General features: G+C 42.1%; 1 protein-coding gene across 4 annotated transcripts in view; it reads right to left on the reverse strand.

Annotated features, from left to right (window-relative positions):
- ddr2l (discoidin domain receptor family, member 2, like) overlaps positions 1-20,121 on the reverse strand; it is a gene marked incomplete at its 3' end in the record, with an annotated part of 42,345 nt that overhangs the window by 17,062 nt on the left and 5,162 nt on the right. For all 4 annotated transcript variants that reach the window (XM_083784143.1, XM_083784144.1, XM_083784142.1 and 1 more), the window contains exons 2-7: positions 11,647-11,745; positions 10,588-10,690; positions 9,532-9,598; positions 8,674-8,826; positions 6,065-6,212; positions 2,158-2,263 (exon numbers count right to left, since the gene is read on the reverse strand). In XM_083784143.1, the coding sequence (XP_083640269.1) occupies positions 2,158-2,263; positions 6,065-6,212; positions 8,674-8,826; positions 9,532-9,598; positions 10,588-10,690; positions 11,647-11,707 (638 nt within the window). In that variant the 5' untranslated portion in view covers positions 11,708-11,745. The remainder of the gene's footprint in view (positions 1-2,157; positions 2,264-6,064; positions 6,213-8,673; positions 8,827-9,531; positions 9,599-10,587; positions 10,691-11,646; positions 11,746-20,121) is intronic.

The raw sequence follows: 20,121 nt of genomic DNA on the forward strand, positions 1-20,121 counted from the left end.
CAGTCATAGTATTATTAGCAATTATTCTATTATTTATCATTTAACTTGACCTTATATGTTTATTTAGACGGGACAATGCTGATTTACATCCGCAGTCCCCACACAAAACAAAACAGGCAGACAGTGGAATACATTACATTAGGAAACATTAGTGGCTGGATGGGTTGCCAGTTCGAACCCGGGCTCCCCCAGAGTTAGCGTCGAAGTGTCCTTGAGCAAGACACTGAACCCCTAATTGTCTCCACCAGGCCGAAGGCATGTGGGGAGAGTATGTTTTGCACTCCGTCCGTCCGTCCGTGTGTCCGTGTGTCCGTCCGTCCGTCCGTCCGTCCGTCCGTCCGTGAGCAGCTAATCTCGGCCACCGTTAACCCCGTCGATGCCAAATTTTGCACACACACTCCCTGGATGCCAACGATGAACCTCTGCCCCAAACTTTCCACAACGGCCTGTTATAGCGCCACCAGGAGGCCGCTTTGTGCAAAACAAGTTTTTGCACAGTACACCTACAGATTTTGTCCAAACATCACGCAAATTGGTACACAGTCTCTCTAGAGCCATTCAACGAAACCGGTCTTTCAGATTTCTCACACTCCATCCTGATTGGTTAAGATTGGCTTCCAAAATTCACAGGAGTGCTCAGTTTCAAACAAAATGCTGCAAATCATGAGCACATCGCGTGATTTCCGTGAAATTGTGCACCCACATTCCCACTAGGCCCAGGACGAAATGCCACATGAACAATTTCAACTCAGACTCAAGGTGGCGCTATAACTGGCCGAAAAGTGTTTTTACCTCTAACTGCACGGATCTGTGGATAACTTTGTATGCCAACTCCCTAGAGGCCAAGGAAAAACCTTTGCCTGGAATTTTTCACATCTGCTCTTTATAGCGCCACCAGGAGGCCGACATATGTAAAACACATTTTCTATTATTACTCCTTCAGATTTTATCCTAATTTCACGCAAATCGGTATACACTATCTCCATAGTCATGTGATCAACACGGAGCGGCACCATTTCCCATCTTCCATCCTGATTGGCTAAGATTGGCTTCCAAAGCTCACACGATTCGTCCATTTCGAAAAAAGGCCACAAATCACAAACACAGTGTGCAATTTCCGTTAAATTATACACGCACATTTTCACTAGGCCGAGGACGACATGCCACAATTTTTTCCTCAAAATCAGCCTCACGGTGGCGCTATAACAGGCCAATTCCTGTTTTTAGCTATAACTGCATCGATCTGTATACAACTTATGTATGCACACATGGAAAAACATTGTACCTGCATCCCTCCAACACGAACCTCCGGCCCAAATCTTCCTCAACAGCCTGTTATAGCGCCACCATGAGGCCACAACCTGACCTGCCCTGGTGGAGACCTGTGCCGATTGGCACTTTGTCTAGTTGCTCCTGATGTGCTAGCTGGTGCCTTGCATGGTTTCCTCTGCCATCGGTGTATGAATGTGTGTGTGAATGGGTGAATGTAATGCACAATCTATGTAAAGCTCCTTGGATAAAGGTGCTATATAAATGCACTATTTGCCATTTAAAGGCATAAATTGCATCTATATGGGGCAATAGAGGTTTGTAACGAGTGCATAAAGTGCAGTATTGCTTTCAAGACCATTTCTAATAGTGAAGGCAACATCCTCATGGCTAGGTTGTTATGTTATGTCATTGATTGATTGATTGATTGAAATATTTATTAACAGTTTGTAGAATTACAGTACATTTCAAGCACAAACTCAATACAAAGACTGTTAACTGTGAGTGGACGACCCAATTAAGACACTTGTTTACAACAGGGTCCACATTGTTCAATTCATCAAAACATTTAGAGACATACAAATAGACACTTCTATGTAGTTAAAGAACAGAACAGGAATTCATCATATAGGAAGCAAAAGGGGAAAAGATACATGCAGGTCATGCAGATCAACAGAGCACATACTGTGGCTATACTCTGGTTCATCTCCCTCTAATAGATTAAATCAATTGGTTCGGTGTACAGTATCTATGCATTGTGTGTGTGTGTGTGTGTGTGTGTGTGTGTGTGTGTGTGTGTGTGTGTGTGTGCGTGCGTGCGTGCGTGCGTGCGTGCGTGCGTGCGTGCGTGCGTGCGTGCGTGCGTGCGTGCGTGCGTGCGCGATCCACCTCCTCTCGTTCACTCCATCGTATGTTGAGTCGTTGAGGCTGGCAATAGGGAATCTTGGAGGCATCATCAACTGGCCCTCTGGAGCACTATAGGAGATCAGCCCATCTAGAGAGAGAATTTTGAGATTACCTTCTAAATACACTGTATATGTGTTTGTGAACCCTGGCCTATACAACCCTTTAGCCAGTCATCGACACACCGCAGACTTAACCCATTCTGACCTGAGATCAGATTCATACGAGGTTTCCGCCGGACACACACTGGTCTGATTAAACACATTCTGACCTGAGATCAGATTAAAAAAATGTCAGTCGTTCTTCGATTTTTCAAAAAATAGCAGACCTACAAGCTCGTATCGCGCCACTCGGTGGCGCGATATGAGCTTGTAGATCTGCTATTTTTCAATAGCTAAAGCATAACGTGATGCCGACACCAAAATGGGTGCCCGGTCAGAATGGGTTAAGACATAATCAGCCCCATTAACCCTTGGACTACCAGTCCCAATTTTTTTGTTTGGGTAACAAATTGGCATATTTTTAATTCATCGTTTTTTTTTTTAAAGATATTTTTTTTGCGGCTTACTCCTTTTATTGATTTTTTAAGGGACAGATAGAAGGCTGACAGGAAATGGGAGAGAGATGGGGGGATGACATGCGGTAAAGGCCGTGTCGGGTTCGGGAGTCGAACCCGCGGCACACTGCGACTGGATTACCAGTCCGGTGCCCAGACCGTTACGCTACGGCCTGGGCCTAATTCATCGTTTTAACATACCAGAAAGATCTGGTGGATTGAAGAGATGGTTTTTTTTTTTCATTCATTGCAAATGTATTCTCTCGATTCGCCACCAGATGGCGGGAAAGCATCATTATGCTGATTTTGGCTAAAATAGACGGATCTTCCTAAGTCACTTCCGGTTCAACGATCAACAACATCCTGTAGTATTTTGACCCTAGTCAATAGCTTGGCTGGTCCGGATTGCTAAGCTAATGCTATATTTTTCATAACTAAGTCAAATTAACCTCAAATCAACCCCAAAAGATCGCAAAATATCACATTTTTTACAGCGACGCACATAGAGACGGCGCACGTGCACGATAGCGCACGATCACGCGGATTTCGGCCGTTTTTTGGTAAATTATATCCAACATTAGTGATATTAGCGAAAAAATATTAATTTTTGCTCTTTTGACCCCGCGATAACTGATATTGATTGTCATTCCGTTTTTTCCGTTAACGGGAGGTTTAGATTTTTCGATTGATTCCGTTTTTTCCGTGAATTGTAGGCCAAGGGTTAAGAATGTCATATGGTATGACTAAACCCATGCGGTAATACAGAATACCGATTACACCTGGGTCTGACCACCTCTTAAATGCAAAGAGCAATGTTTGATTTGACACAAAAGCGCTCTGTGCGCTTCTCAGCGGTGTTGCCATGTCTGTTTATTATAAGCAACTTTGGGCTTCTTTTTCTGTAAAGTTGCTTGTAAATATTGGTAGTTGTGGTTGCTTTTCTTGTTTCTAAAGTACTTATTTGGGCTTTTCTCCTAATGTTGTTTAAACCAGTGATCCTCACACAGTGACATTGCCATGTCAAGGACCCCCAGATGAATGCATTTGCCCAACTAAGGACCCTAATCCAAAAATATTTTGGGCCAGTGACCCCCATGACAGATTTGTGTTTTTAAATGTTTCAATAAAATGCTTCAAAGAAATATTCCACAATTGTCACTTTTTTTCCAAGATTCCTTTTGAAAATAGCAGATCTACAAGCTCACAATGCATCACATCATGATCACGACGCATTGTGAGCTTGTAATTGGGCACCACGTTGGCACAAAGGGTGGCGACCAACATCTATGAGATCCCTCACATTTGTATGTAAATTATATTCTGCACAGCACATTCTATACATTCTATACTCTTCTCGGAGATAAAAGAGCGTAGAGTGAGGTTCTAAACGAAACAGCAACTGAAATGCTATTTATTTCCAACTCTCTCTTTGTGCAGTGCATGGGGATATATATTTATAATGATCATTATAACATAAGGAAGAACTTTATATTTGTGGACAAACAAAATATAAATGGAAATTTTAATGTGGTGTCATTAAAATTAATCTTGATATGGCAGACTCACTATCTAGAAAATAAAAACATGGCACTTCATTTAGAAAAGGTTGCAAACCCCTGTTATAGGCGCTTCTTTTGGGATTATCTTTATAGACCTATTTACTTGTTTGTATGAGACATGGCAACAGCATGTGCCTACTGCCAGCACAGCTTTTTTCTGTGGTAAAAAGTTGAGATTAGAAACGGCTGTAATTCTTTCATTTCTCAACCTTTAACTTTTTTTTAAACATCTCCATAATCCGTGGGAAGTTTGCTTTCATTCGCTGCATCACACCCGATTCAATTCTACTCCAGTAAAACCATAATATTGGGGATCCCCCGATGTCATGACATTACGCACTGAAGGTGAAACTTATTCTTACATGAATCGAATGAAATAAAATAAAATAAACTACAGCTGTTTTTCCATAGAAACAAATAAGAGCGTGTGTGCAACAGTGCGTATACATCATGCAATATCTTTGTCCTTGTCGGGTCCTTGTCGGATTGCCGTCTTGTCTTTCATAAAAAAGTTGAGATTTAGAACGTCCACAATTCTCTCATTTCTCAACCTTTTTAAAAAATCTCCATAATCCTTAGGAATCTTGCTTTCATTCGCTTTATGATACATTATGCTATTGTAATCCATATATCACGCGAAATTGTATTTTCGGGTTAGACGATTCTGGGAACATTACGCATGCGGATTGACAGCCTATATACTGCGTATATACTCGCAGTTCCATTCCGATCTGAAAGGTATAGGTGCCATCAAATGAACTAGAATAAAGATTTTTACAGCTGTTTTCCAATGCTTAGAACAGAAACAAATGAAGTGATGTCTCCCTCCCTTGTATAGCCTACAGCTGCCGCTGTCATGACTTTCCAATTAACACTGCAAGTTACTTAACAAAATAGAGACATATAAGCTATGCACATCATGGTTGTGACAGCTTGTGGATCTGTTCTTTTGAGGCACAAACGTGACAGCATGCAGTGCAAACCCAAATGTGACAAAGTCATGTCATGTCTATGGTGCCTGCCTGCAGAAATGTAATACCACTCGCACGCTATTAAAGCAAAGCCGAATTTGCGCATATCGTATGTGGGATCAGCTGACTGTTAAAGTGAATGGTACGGCCATGCTGAATGGGTGGATGGCGGTGACGCCCTAAACACACCCATGACTAATTCAAGGCCGTTTTGCGCACCACGGGTGTCGGAGAGCGCATATTACCGTGCTCATGATTGTAAAATGACATTGGCCACGCCTCCATCTCTTAAAATCTGTCATATTATATGTCATACCATATGACGTTCTTAATGAGGCTGAAGGTCATGTATGGTAGCGTTCACATTACAGTCCTTTAAAAACAAATAGACGCCGCCTTCTTGTATTAAACCCTATGAGAAATGACCAAAGTGGGACTGCATAAACTGCCTTTTCAGAACAAATAATATAATAATTATTATTATTATTACTATTTTTATTACGACAATTTAAGTCCTATCTTATGCTTTAATGTTTTTTTTTTCTTTCAAAATGATATTTTGAGAATCTTCGTGCAGGTGTCAGCAGTGTATGTATGTGTGCCTTGTCCAAATGCAAATCAAATAAAAACACAGCTTCTAGCTGCCAAATTAAAAAACATCTACTGTACATGATAAGAACTTGATATTCACAAGTTCAAGGAGAATTTGTAAGTAACTGTGTGTCTGTGCGTGTGTGCGTGCGTGCGTGCGAACCTGTGTGTGCGTGCGTGCGACCGTGCGTGCGACCGTGCGTGCGTACGTGTACCTTCCCAGGGACATCCGTACAGCTCAACTCTCATACAGACAGTGGTGGAGAGCTTGGTGACAGGAATCAGTCTGACATAGCGGGTGATGACTGGAGGGCGCAGGTCTTTATGGACTGAAGCATAGGCATTGATGTTGGCATCCATTACCTTAGATTGTCAGGCAAAAAAGGATAGAATATGTAGAATATGTAGTTTTCACATACACACACACACACACACACACACACACACACACACACACACACACACACACACACACACACACGACTGTCGACTAAAACTAGACTAAAACTAAAACTTTTCAAATGACTAAAATGACTAACTAACTAAATTACTTTTATTCAAAATACTGTGACTAAACTAAATCCAAATGTGCTGTCAAAATTAACACAATTAGCTAACATATAGCCTATTTATGTGATACAGTATGTGCTCTTATTTTTTTACTCCATCCTTCATTCAAGCTTATAATAGAATTAGAATAGTATTATCATTCATACAGTAAGTGCAACATTTACCTAGTTGTGTGTACATTTGGCCAAGACTGAGATTACCTACTGTTTTTTGTCTTTTTTTGAGTTTGTCTTGTCTTGTTTAAAAAAAAGAAATCATGATTCTGTAATTCATTGTTGTACATGATATCTGCATTATCAATAAATAAATCTTTAAAAAAAAAAAGACTGAGATCACCTTGTATATTGTACTACACTGTAGTTTGAGATACAAACTTCAATATCACAGTGAGTAGCGGGAGAACAGTGTTTAACAGTGTAATAACAATAGAACCAAAACATAATCTTGAAAACAATCTTCTATCCAAAAGCAGAGAGAGTAAGTGAGTGAGAAAGTAAGTAAGTCAGTGAGTGAGTGAGTGAGTGAGTGAGTGAGTTAGTTAATGAGTGAGTGAGTGAGTGAGTGAGTGAGTGAGTTAGTTAATGAGTGAGTGAGTGAGTGAGTGAGTGAGTGAGTGAGTGAGTGAGTAATGCTGCGTTCACACTGGCAGATAAAAAAATATATAAAAATACAAAGCTACATATTTGTAGCTGAAGTTGAAACCAGCTCAACTGTTTCGTAGCTTTGTAGCAGCTAGAAATGTCAGATCTTTTTATCTTCATGTTGCTGGCTTTCATTGAAAAAGAATGCCAGTATGCCTGTATCTTTGTAGCTGCCAAAACGGTGCGTTTGGAAGTGAGGGCAACATCCTCATGGTTAGGTTGTTTTATTATATTTCATGCAGATCAACAGAGCCATACTGTGGTTGTACTCTGGTTCATCTCCCTCTGACCCCGACATGATTGATGGTTCCGTCTTCTAACTAACATCCTCAACACCTGACCTTTGGCAGAACAAAGCCATGCTCTCCCTGTGTATGCTTTCTAGCTTCAAAGTGCCATTGTTCAAGGCATTTAACCCCCAACAAGCTCATTTGGACCGACTCGGTCAGCCTACAACAGGAAACGAAGGCGGCAACTGTTGACACGCATGAGATGGTGTTTAATGGTGTCCTAATGGCGTTGCCAGTGGATGCTGAGGTCACCAGGAAGTGCCTTATAAGTAATTTCTTGTGGTAGAAGTTTGAATGACCAGAAATGGCTCATAATGAAATATTAATACACAAAAAGCCAAATACTTTTCTTTCCGTCCTTTCCTCTTTCACCTATTCTTTTCTCAACTTAAACGTTTATCAGATTAACACATTTACTCCTTCACTTTTTCCTCTCTTTCTTCTTGCCCGTTTTAAACACATGAGCAATAGAGCATCCCTATTCTGGGGATGACAAAATAGGGTGACGTTAGGCAAAAATGTTTGATCTACAAGCTCACAATGCGTTGCAATACGATGCAATGTGAACTTGTAGCTCAGATATTTTTAGCAAAGATATTTTCTGTGGAGAGAGGAATGAGGGGGCTGAGGAAAGACCCCTGGGAATGCTGGTCAACAGTATACTATAGGGCAGTGATCTTCAATGTTTTTCAGGCCAAAAAAACCCTAGCTGAGAGAGAGAGAGAGAGAGAGAGAGAGAGAGAGAGAGAGAGAGAGAGAGAGAGAGAGAGATGAAGCTGGGACCCCCACTATAATCGCATAAAGTCCTGTTGCAAATTTATATTTTTCATAGATAGCTTCATAGACTTCATTGACAGCACTATCAAGTTGGATTCAACTACTTAAACCCTCAAACAAAGCCGAAATTACTACAAATCTACAAACTCACAATTCCTTGCAGTAGGCCTACTATGCATTGTGACTTTGTGAGCTTGTAGATCTTTGCATCCCTTTTCTGTGGAATACGTTATTCCACAGAAAAGGGATGCTACGTCATGCTAGGGTTCAAGTTGTTAATGTAAAAAGTTATAATTATCACACAAAGATTTGTTGCAACTCTGAGGACCCTCTAAGGACAATAGAGTTTAAGTGGTTAGAGTTCTTACATGTTGCAGATTTACATCGCAGTTATGAGCATGTTTTAAATACATGTGTGTGGCAGAAGTTTCTATATTTCTTACAGTTATGAGCATGTTTTAAATACATGTGTGTGACAGAAGTTTCTATATTTCAAAAGCAAATCTCTTTGGGACATCATCTAATTCTCCATCCCTCTCCTCTCACCTTGTTGCCCAGTCTATTTTTCCAGGACTTCCAGGTGAGACCATCTCTGCTGTAGTTGAGGCTATAGGCACGTGCAAACTCATTCCCTGAGCTTCTGGCGAATCGCCCCTGCGTCCCCACTATTGTCAGGAAGGTCAGCCTTCCCAGATCCACCTACAGGGACACATGTTTGATATATTGATTGATTGATTGATTGATTGATTGAAGTATTTATTAACAGTTTGCAGAACGGGTACATTTCACATGAAAGCACAACTCAATACAAAGACTGTTACCCACTGCGGCTATGCCCGATAACAGGCTCGACAAGCCAAAAGCTTATTGATACTCTGGTCTCGATAAATGCTGAACCGGGTTTGTAATGGACCCGATTCTCGGGCTCCGTCCCTACCCAGGGAGCAGTTAGGGAGGGTTTAAGTGTCTCGCTCCGAGCCACTTTAATACTACGCCATGCCTAGACTAGGCAGCCTGGAGGCGAACCTTCTGATTCAGCGCCTCTCCACCCATTGGATGATTTGATGAGCTATGTTATGATGTGCTATGACATGTTTTTTGACAGGATAATGTTTCTCCATAAATGAATGCCCTACTTTGTCGCGTAAAAAGTAACTTTTTTGGACACGTCCGACACGGACAGCGACGATATGATATGATATGATTCTTCATGCTGTACTATATACTATAGAAGCTACCAGTTGAGCTTAAATAACAGAAATTAAGATATGAATAATATTGGTAAACCTAAGGATTATAAATAATAATAATATTCTAATAATAAATATCAAATAATAACATGACTAGGGCGTATAGACAGAGGCACAGAGCATTATACAATACATAGATTGAAAAGGTACAAACCTGTAAATATTGACTGTCCGATGTGTCTGAAGGACACCAGGCTCCATCTCCCTCCTCGCGGTTGAACCTGGACACATTAACGGGTTCAGACTGTACGATGTGTGGGCATAACGTCATAACTAATCCAACTGACTGGCTTGCTAGGACGCGTGTACAAGTCCTAGAGCACTTTCATTGATATCAACCGAGAGAAAATATTCAGATTATTATTATTATTATTTTTATTTATTTTTATTTTTTACAAGCTCGTAGCGCGCCACTGAGTGGCGCGCTACGAGCTTGTAGGTCTGCTATTTTTGAAAGATCGAAGAACGACTGACATTTTTTTTATCTGATCTCAGGTCAGAATGGGTTAATAATGAAACTGTCAGGATGTAATAGACATTTTTTTAATCTGATCTCAGGTCAGAATGGGTTAGGGAGCTCTCCATGGTTTTGACCAGATGGATATACTGAGGTCTTCATTTCTGACTTCAACATGCCTCTCGTTCAAAATATGAAGAGAGTGATCATCAGCGACTTTTATCTGTATCTTAGCGAGGTAAGCAAGCAAAAATATGTTTCCCGGTTGTTTTCCGGAACGGAAGGGGGGGGGGGGCTTAAGCGCCATATCTTCCCGGCACCCCCGAGCTTCTATTTTGAAAGAAATCCCGCGTGATTCTCAAACTTTTTCATAGGACCTCCAAAATTAATATGAATTTGGCCGCGGACCCCCCCATCGGAAAATATGTTGTGCCAGGGACCCCATACAAGATTCCAAATCTTTCCATTTTTTTCCCCAAGATGTGATTGAAAATAGCTGATCTAGTAGATCTGCTCATTTCAAATAGCTGATGTAAATTAACTCATTTTGCTGGAACCCAAATGGAACCCCCTCAAGGACCCCTCTTTGAGAACCAACGCGGACTGCTTAATAGCTGATCTACAAGCTCACAACACGCCACAGACGAGACACATTGTGAGCTTGTAGATCTGCTATTGTGGGCCGTGCTCGGCACATGAAGGAGCATAAATGAGGCTTAAGACAAACACATTAGGTACCATACTTGGACTGACCTGGCATACTGAGGGCCCGTGGTCTCATACCATTGGCTGGATGCTGTGATGTCATCATCTTTGATCCGGCCATCCTCCATGCCCAAGACATTACGACAGTGTGCTGCAACACACACACACGCGTGATGTAATCTCTACATTGTTGCTGCCAGACAGAAACCTATATTATACCTACATACAACTACAACCTCTTCCGTTTTCGTTTCCCGTAAATTAATTCCCTACTTCATCATACAAGAGTGTCACACAAAAGTAGTGAAAAGAGCAGATGTCCAAGCTCAAGACGCTTCACATTGTGACGCATTGTGAGCCATTTTGAAATGTTTTAAAACAATAATAAAAAAGGAAAGGTTTTGGACATAAGAGCACCGAAGCCCTGACGTCCCTGTCAGTAGAGGACGCTCGTTTGTGTACTTTTTATTTGCATTGAAATCCCCATAGGGGGATTTTAAATCTCTTCATATAAGAACTGCGTTTGAAAAATAAACCGATCATCCCGGCCTTTTCACTCATATGGATATGAAGCATCGACTGAAGGTGGAATTGTACAAATATACCCAAAGAGTAACACAATTAGCGCTAGAAACGAGTCAAACAACCCAGAGACTACATTTCCGGGTATATATATATATTTAATGTTTTGTGGTTACTACGAGTCGAGTCACTGTCAGCTGAGCTTACGTCAACGAGGTAATGTGTTGCAAGGCGAGGTTTCAAGGCTTTTGCGGCCACATTAATTCCATTTTCTCCAGAAACTGGCTGTATCAAATATGAATGGACATCATTAACGACGCACAGCCACCCCCCTGACAGAAAGGCTGGGATGATCGGTTTATTCTTCAAACACAGCTCTTATATGAAGCGACCTAAAATGGGGATTTCAATGCAAATTAAAAAATACATGAACCTGTGGACTGGCGCCCTCTACTGAAAGTGACGTCAGACTTCGGTGCTCTATACACTACAACGTTTCCAACCGACAACGATATGTGTGTGTGTGTGTGTGTGTGTGTGTGTGTGTGTGTGTGTGTGTGTGTGTGTGTGTGTGTGTGTGTGTACCAGGGTCTATCTGTCCATAGGCTGCTGTGACGTGGAGGATCAGCAGCAGGAAGAGGTGCATGATGGTCCGCCGATCACACCAACACACACGCTACATCTCTGAGAGAGAGAGGGAGAGAGAGAGAGAGAGAGAGAGAGAGAGAGACAAAAAACAGGAGGAAATGGAAGAGGATTAATATAATTGTCAACAAGGCCACAGACGATAAGAATAAGAAAGACAAATGCCTGGGCTGACAGCGAAATAGACTGGCTAGTAGACAGACAGAAGGGTACCCCGATAACAGCCAGACACTACAGGAGACAGGCACCCAGACAAAGCTAAACTAGACAGACTGTGGCTGACAAACAGATGGACTAAAAGAAAAAGACACACAGAACCAGGTGGCTATAAGTAGCTAATGATCAACACGATGTTTCCAATCGACTCATTGTTTGATTGAATCTCATAATTTAAAGTAGTTTGGTGTAACTGCATTACATTACATGTGCATGCTGCTCTTTTATAAGCCCCATGGCTAATAAAAACAAAGCGGATGAATGGCATTTTCAGTCGTGCTTGTGTTGCCTAGTTAGACAATTAAAGGACAATTTTGAACCAGAATCCTCTTTGTACGGTGTGGATATAAAAATTTGACAGAACACTCTCAGTAGCAAGATTGAAGGATCTATTTAGTTGCTAATTATCAATGATTTAGCTGGGGACACCTGGAACCCACTCAAAGACCTCTGACCTCTGACCCCACATTGAGAACCATTGTATTAGGCCTATTAGCACCTGTGCTGGAAATTGCTCTCCAATAAAGTGCCTTGCAGAGTCGAGCGTAATCGACACAAGTATGCATACTCAACGGAGGGTGAGATAAATTTCTCCCTTGCGTTGCGTCATTTACGTGATCTGTCTTGTTCCATCGGGTTAAGATCTGATCCCGAGCCTACGCAACCATATTGCTTGCATTGCGTACCTTGCGTCGAGGACACCCTGCCGCCCACCTGGAGGCAGCAGAGAGCAAGGTTTTGTTTCCTGCTCTGCTCCTACCCCCGAAGCAAGAGGGAAGCCACTCCGTTGTAAAAATAAACACGAACAGGCATGGCTATCTCACATTATTTCACTGGACGCCAACATGAAAGTTAAACAGGACGACGTTGTACAAGCTATGATAGTTGTGTATAATTTATAGTCTCCTACATACTACCATTTGGTGACAATGTGATGTTTACAGACGCGACCAACATGTACAAATGCCGTTTGGTTTGTTGACAAGCTAGCTTGCCAGATTCTGTGAGTGAAACAAGCGAACAGGTCTATGAAAACAAACCCAAAAGAAGTAACCAGGTTCACCACTTGAGCCTGATTACATCAGCTATTTTCAAAAAGAATCATGAAAGCAAGTCCAAATAAGCAACTACACTTCAGAAATAATCCCAAACTAAAGCAACGGGCAACTATGGATATTAAGCCCAAAGTTGCTTATATTAAGCATAACTGGCAACACTGCAAACAAGCGCTGTCAATATATCATATTATCATTTATACGTTTCATCCTAATCAAGGCAATAAAAAGCATGTCATCTTGCACCATTAATGACCTACCACCTGTTGAATCAGAATTCAGGATGCCGTCAGAAGATGTCATGATAGTCATCTCCAGTCATAATACATGATGAAGAGCACTGGCTTTTGTTAAATACATAACGTTTACACTACGTTATTATTATTATTATTATAACACAGTACACATACCAGCTCAGTGGCCTTGTGGTTAGAGTGTCCGCCCCGGAAACTGGGAGGTTGGGGTTCAATCCCCGGCCGGGTCATACCAAAGACTGTAAAAATGGGACCCAATGCCTCCCTGCTTGACACTCAGCATCAAGGGTTGGATTGGGGGTAAGTCCCTGCGACATACTAGCGTCATGTCCAGTGGGTGTACTTGTACATCAAGCTGCCTCATGCTACAGAAACAGGAGATAGGCTCCTGCCCCCTATGGGCTTCATGGCTCGGCAAGGCTACTTACTTACTTACACATACAGTACATGCAACGTTTGAAACCACCAACAGTTAAAAAAGGCATGGACAAGTCCATCACAATTGTTTATTGAAATAAATATTACGATAACTGCAAAGCTTTGCTTGGTACATCATGGTCTGCATGGGACCGTTGGGACGTCCTGGAAGAGAATAAGTTTGAATTTCAAGTGAAAAGAACGATTACTTGTAAGTTACAGAGTATTTCTCCATAATAAAGATGGCTAGCCAAAGCTACTGTAGATGGCTAACTAGCCATAGCTGCTGTCACTATAGCATAGTTATAAATAATAACCAATCATGCCATCATTCCTTGCAAGTTGCAACAACAACGGGGGGGGAAAAAAGACCAGATCTATTCACTTCCTGAAAATGCAGCATTGCTTTCTGGGACATAGTGTCACAGCTGCCATCTTGTGGACGAGTAGATGCTTGCACATTACAGTGATAATAAAGAAAACGCAAGACCACGCAAGCAACGCAAGGACTATGTATGTATAAAATAACCTTGCGTTTTTTGTGTCTGTTTGACTCCCCCACACAAGGAACAAAACAGACTATGAGGCCTTAAGACCACTGTGGGTTGTTTTGTGACAGACAACGTTCACGCCAATGTATTTAAAATAGTATTGCTTAAGCCTTAATGTATTCCAACAAGAAGCTATCAATGCCCTTTGGTGTGTGTGTGTGTGTGTGTGTGTGTGTGTGTGTGCGAGCGAGCAAGTGTGCGTGAGTCATTTCTCCATGTTATTGCTTTAAAGCCGGGAAGTTTATAAAAGTTGAACTCAAACACAGGCCTACTCAGAGCTGTTATGCAATACAGAACTAAAGGAAGCACACACACACACACACACACACACACACACAGTCACACACACACACACACACACACACACACACACACACACACACACACACACACACACACACACGTTACCCTCGCCTATTCACAGCCATGAACAATGAAACCTAGGCCTAGCTGTACTCTTTTCCGATCCACACTGGATCAGTACTCTTTTTCCGAACACCTGTGATTCTTGAAAATAATTTATACTTTGGTGTACGACAGTGTCACAGTAAAACATTACTTGAAACTTGAAAATCTGTTCATTTCGGTGAGCAAAGCCGTCGGATGACTAGTATAAATTAGGCTTAAGTGTCATGCTGTGGTCTGTAAATGCTTCATTAAAACGCTTTAAGCCTGTGTCTCTTCCCTCTATCTCCATCATTCATCATTCTGAGGTCAACATCCCCCAACTATCTGTCTCTCTCCAGACTGTCTGCAACTGGCTTTCTGATTCAGCACGCACAACCAGTGTTGCCATGTCTGCTTATTATAAAGCGACTTTGGGCTCTGGCTTGTTTTCTTTGGAAGTTGTGGGTTGGCTTGTTTCTAAAGTGTTGTTGCTTATGTGGGCTTGCTTTAGTTTAACTACTTTAAAACTATATACACTGGCTATTAAATAGCATATTAAGTTCACAACATCTGCCACATGGTGTGAGCTTATAGATCTGCGATTTTTCAAAAATTCTTGAAAAACAAATTGACAAATGTTTTAATGTTTGTGAACCACTGCACTGAAACAATTTTAGACAGTAAAGTTTGACTGACCTGCTGTATTCACTTATTTGGGACTGTTTTTATTAACCCATTCTGACCGGGCACCCATTTTGGTGTCGGCATCATGTTATGCTTTAGCTATTTAAAAATAGCAGATCTACAAGCTCATATCGCGCCACCGAGTGGCGCGATACGAGCTTGTAGGTCTGCTATTTTTGAAAAAATCGAAGAACGACTGACATTTTTAGAAGCTGATCTCAGGTCAGAATGGGTTCATCAGACCAGTGTGTGTCCGGCGGAAACCTCGTATGAATCTGATCTCAGGTCAGAATGGGTTAATCTCTCAAAACAGATATGATAACATCAGCACCACTGCCCAAAACGTGTAGTGTTGTTGTTAGTAGGAATAAACACAGAAGCACCCAGGAGGAAGTGGACTTAGAAAGGGGAGGAGCCAAACCAAGTCCCTGTTTTTTCTAAAAAAAAAAAGAATTAACCAAATTAATCCCATTTTTCTTCTTTTTTTAACCCATTCTGACCTGAGATCAGATTAAAAAAATGTCTATCACATCCTGACAGTTTCATTATTAACCCATTCTGACCTGAGATCAGATTAAAAAAATGTCAGTCGCTCTTCGATTTTTCAAAAATAGCAGACCTACAAGCTCGTATCGCGCCACTCGGTGGCGCGATATGAGCTTGTAGATCTGCTATTTTTCAATAGCTAAAGCACGACATGATGCCAACACCAAAATGGGTGCCCGGTCGGAATGGGTTAATAGACCTGGTTGCTTGTTTCTCCTACAAAATCTGGCAACATTGCACAGAACATCAACTCACTAGAGAACACAGCTGGACAGGAGAGACGGGGTAGACCATTAGACAGTGGTGGAAAAGGTACTCCCATTTCTTACTTAAGCAAAAGTATCAATACTACAATGTAGAAGAAATACTGTAAGTATGTCAGTAAGTTCAGAATAAAAAAATTACTTGAGTAAAAGCACAAAAGTATTGGTATCAAAATGTACTTAAAAGTACCATAAGTAGAAAGTGCTTGTTATGCAGATCTATAAGCTCACTTGTAGATCGGCTCTTTTCAAATGGCAGAAATGTATATAGGGCGTTAAGTGGTTAATGTATGTTTTAATAATAATTAATAATTATAATCTACAAAGTAACTACGGGTAGTAACTTAAACATTTTCAAATAATTGTAGTGTTGTATTTGCCTCTGCAATGTAGTGGAGTAGAAGTACTGAAAATGTAAAATACTCCATACTCCAGTAAGAAGAAAAAACACAAAATCACACCTGTGTGAACTGAGCGGTGCACCGTGCATATATACATTTATTGTTACAGTTACTGTTCTGTACTGTATTGTAGTGTACTGTGCTCTGTACTGTACAAAATTCTTTGTGAAATGACAGAGTTACCGTGTGGGCCCTGTGGGCGTTCCCGGAACAACCAGAAACCCATGAACGCGCGCACTCCGCGGCAGGGGGCCGGCCCGGTTCCGGCGAGCCTTCCCACGTCCGGAACGCTCGCGAAATGACAGAGTTAACGCGTGGGGATCCCCGGGGGGTCCACGGAACATCCAGACACCCAGGAACACGCCCAGGGGGCCTGCCCTGTTCTGGCGAGCCTTCCCGCGTCCAAAACATTTGAGAAATGACAGAATTACTGTGTTGCAGCTTTCCGTGCTTGGACACAGGGACACGCATATGGGCAGACATAGGGACACACATAGCTGCGTAATGGAGCGGAGGCACCGCTCAAAAACAACAACTCAACATTTAACAGTACAGTTAAGGCAGAAAATGTTACTTTACACCACTGCTTTTAGACGGGGCTGCATGAGAGAGGTGGAGAGGGAAAGAAAGAGAATGAGACAGAGGTACAGAAACAAAGCATGACAGATAACGGAATCAGATATATCCAGAAGAGGGAGATAAACAGAGAAGAGAACCAGACAGATTTGGAGGCGTGAAAGAGATTAATATATACTGTAGCCTACTGTGTAACAGCTTACACAGTCATTGATATAGGTTGTTGTTTTTTTGTTTTTTGTTTTTTTGGTTTGAGAAACAGAGAAAGAGCGAGATATTAAATCGCAGAGACAAAGGGAAGAGAGAGAGTGGGAGAGAGACAGTTCAAGAGAGAGGGAGAGGGATACCTAGAATGACAGTTGCTTTCGTGCAGCTGTTTTATGTAATGTAAATGTTTTTTTAGTCAGAGAAAGAAAGAAAGAGAAAAAAAGTCAGAAAGAATGAGTGAAACGGGGGAGTAAGAGAGGCAGAGAAAGAGATATGGGGGAGGGAGAGAGAGAGAGACTTTAAGAGCAGCACCAGAGAGCGAGCAGCAGCTTTATGTAATGTGTTGGCTTCTGTAGGGCCTGCTCAGATTCCTCTACTGTTGCTCATCTTTCTCTACTATCACATGACTAGGGAGAGAGAGGGGGGGGGGGGTATGAAAGAGGGGGAGAGAAATGGAGAACTGAAGATCACAGAGAAAAGAGGAGGGAGAGAAATGGGGAGAGATAAATAGAATATATAGGAGAGCCTATAAAAGAGTGAAAGAGCTGAGGCTGCATGCTACTTTTGAATGTTGCATAAGCCTAGTTCTTATTACTGTATTCAAGTAGGCATTTCATTCAGGTACAGGGGCGCTGGAAGGTATTTATACCAGGGGGTGCTGAAGGGTGGGAGGGAAAAAATGTGGGTCTTATTCGGGTATAATTGGCCTAATAATGACTTATTTAGGACCTAGTTAACCGAGTTAATCATAATAACAGTATGTGACTCTTGTGTTGTTGTTTGGGTTAGATTTCTTTAAACCTAGTGCAGGTGAAAGTAAAACTACAATACGCTTTTGCTGTCTCATCATGTTGTGTCTATCTGTCAACTCACTCGCTGTGCATTCTGTATTCAGCACGCTCTGATAGACATGTCGAAGAATTCTCCTCTCCACCAGCAGGGGGTGCTGTAGCACCCTCCGCACCCCCCTTCCAGCGCTGATCTTCAGGTATCCTAGTGTTCTAGCTCAGAGCAATGAAGATCAATGGCAGGAAAATTTACATTTGAAGTTTACTATGAAAACCTGCAAAACCTGTCCGTCCGTCTGTCAGGTCAAGCGACCATATAATTATGGCCGTCAGCCCATTACGCCTCGTGACACGTCACGCCACCATATGGTTGACCATAATGCCATCTCCATATATGAATATCACGACACTGACCTCATCAAACCCTGGATAGCCATACATGGAGAAGACCGGATCATCACCTAGATCTGCATAAATGGAGCCGGCCAGCAACTCTTCATCTGACATCAAACCCTTAGATCTCCATATATGGAGCTGATCTGTTATGACAATCCATATGTTGATCCGCCCCACCCGTCCTTCCTCTTCGATGTCTCCCTTTTGACTGATACCTGTCCATTCAACAGGCCCGAAAATTAAGGCCCGGCCCTACCTGGGCCCTCATCAAACCCTGTACACTCAAGACACTGCCCCGCTGCCACCCTTAGATATATGGAGCTGACCTGTTCTGACATTCAATATGTTGATTCTGAACTCATCAAACCCTGTACACTCAAGACACGTTCCATATGGCCAGTACAGAATTCATTCTATATGTTGATCTGACCCCACATGCCGAAGCGCCAGCCCAGCAGTCTTCCGTCACCCAGGCAGATGCATGCACGCGACCTCATCGTTTCTTGACCTCAGGGCGTCTTACTGGTGCTTTAGTCAAATCATAGAAATTGAATAGCCGTGCCTTAACCCATTCTGACCTGAGATCAGATTCTAAAAATGTCTATTACATCCTGACAGTTTCATTATTAACCCATTCTGACCTGAGATCAGATTCTAAAAAAAAAGTGATTTTTCAAAAATAGCAGACCTACAAGCTCGTATCGCGCCACTCGGTGGCGCGATATGAGCTTGTAGATCTGCTATTTTTCAATAGCTAAAGCATAACATGATGCCAACACCAAAATGGGTGCCCGGTCAGAATGGGTTCATTTCAGATGAGCAGACAACTGTTGCAAAACGAGCAATGATATAGCACCTCCCATTTGGTGGACATTTTCAGTGAACAAAGGGTTTGTTGGTTTTCTTTGGAGTTTAAAGTTGCAATCCATAGATTTAAGTTCTTCCTGGGATTCAAAAGGACACAAACCATTTCTACTACTAAGCTAAACTAGAGGAATGCAGGGATCTGGTAGGGTAGATTTGGGTGAATTGGGTCTAAAATGCTCCTTTGAAGAAAAAAAATACTAAAATAACGAGGCCTTGCAGTGACAGCCTCAGGCTCAGAGCCTGAGTTTTGTCCCATGTAGTTGTAACTTTTGTACTCTTTTCCCTTTTCTCTATGTTCTGCTCTATCACCTGACTGACCCCCCCCCCTCCCCCGTCTCAGGGTGGAGAGGGAGAGAAACAAAAACACGCATCTAAAAAACAGACCCAGGGAGAGAAGTCCCTATACCCTCCCTCACCAGACCAAACATGAGCCAAAAGCCTCAACATTCCAAACATTCAACGCAACCCAAATCCCATTCTCTCTCGCGCTCACTCTTTCGCTCATATACACAGGGAATCCACATGCCTTACGCACGCACTCTGCTCTCTCTCTCATATTCGGGAAAGCAGCATTACTGCCTGTTCTCTATCTACATTACATAACACACACACACACACACACACACACACACACACACACACACACACACACACACACACACACACACACACACACACACACACACACACACACACACACACACACACACACACACACACACACACACACACACACACACACACACACACACACACACACACACACACACACACACACACACACACTCTGGTTGGGGAGGTCAATGA

The sequence above is a fragment of the Protomyctophum parallelum genome (genome assembly GCF_964188405.1).
Source record: "Protomyctophum parallelum genome assembly, chromosome: 15".
NCBI lineage: Eukaryota > Metazoa > Chordata > Actinopteri > Myctophiformes > Myctophidae > Protomyctophum > Protomyctophum parallelum.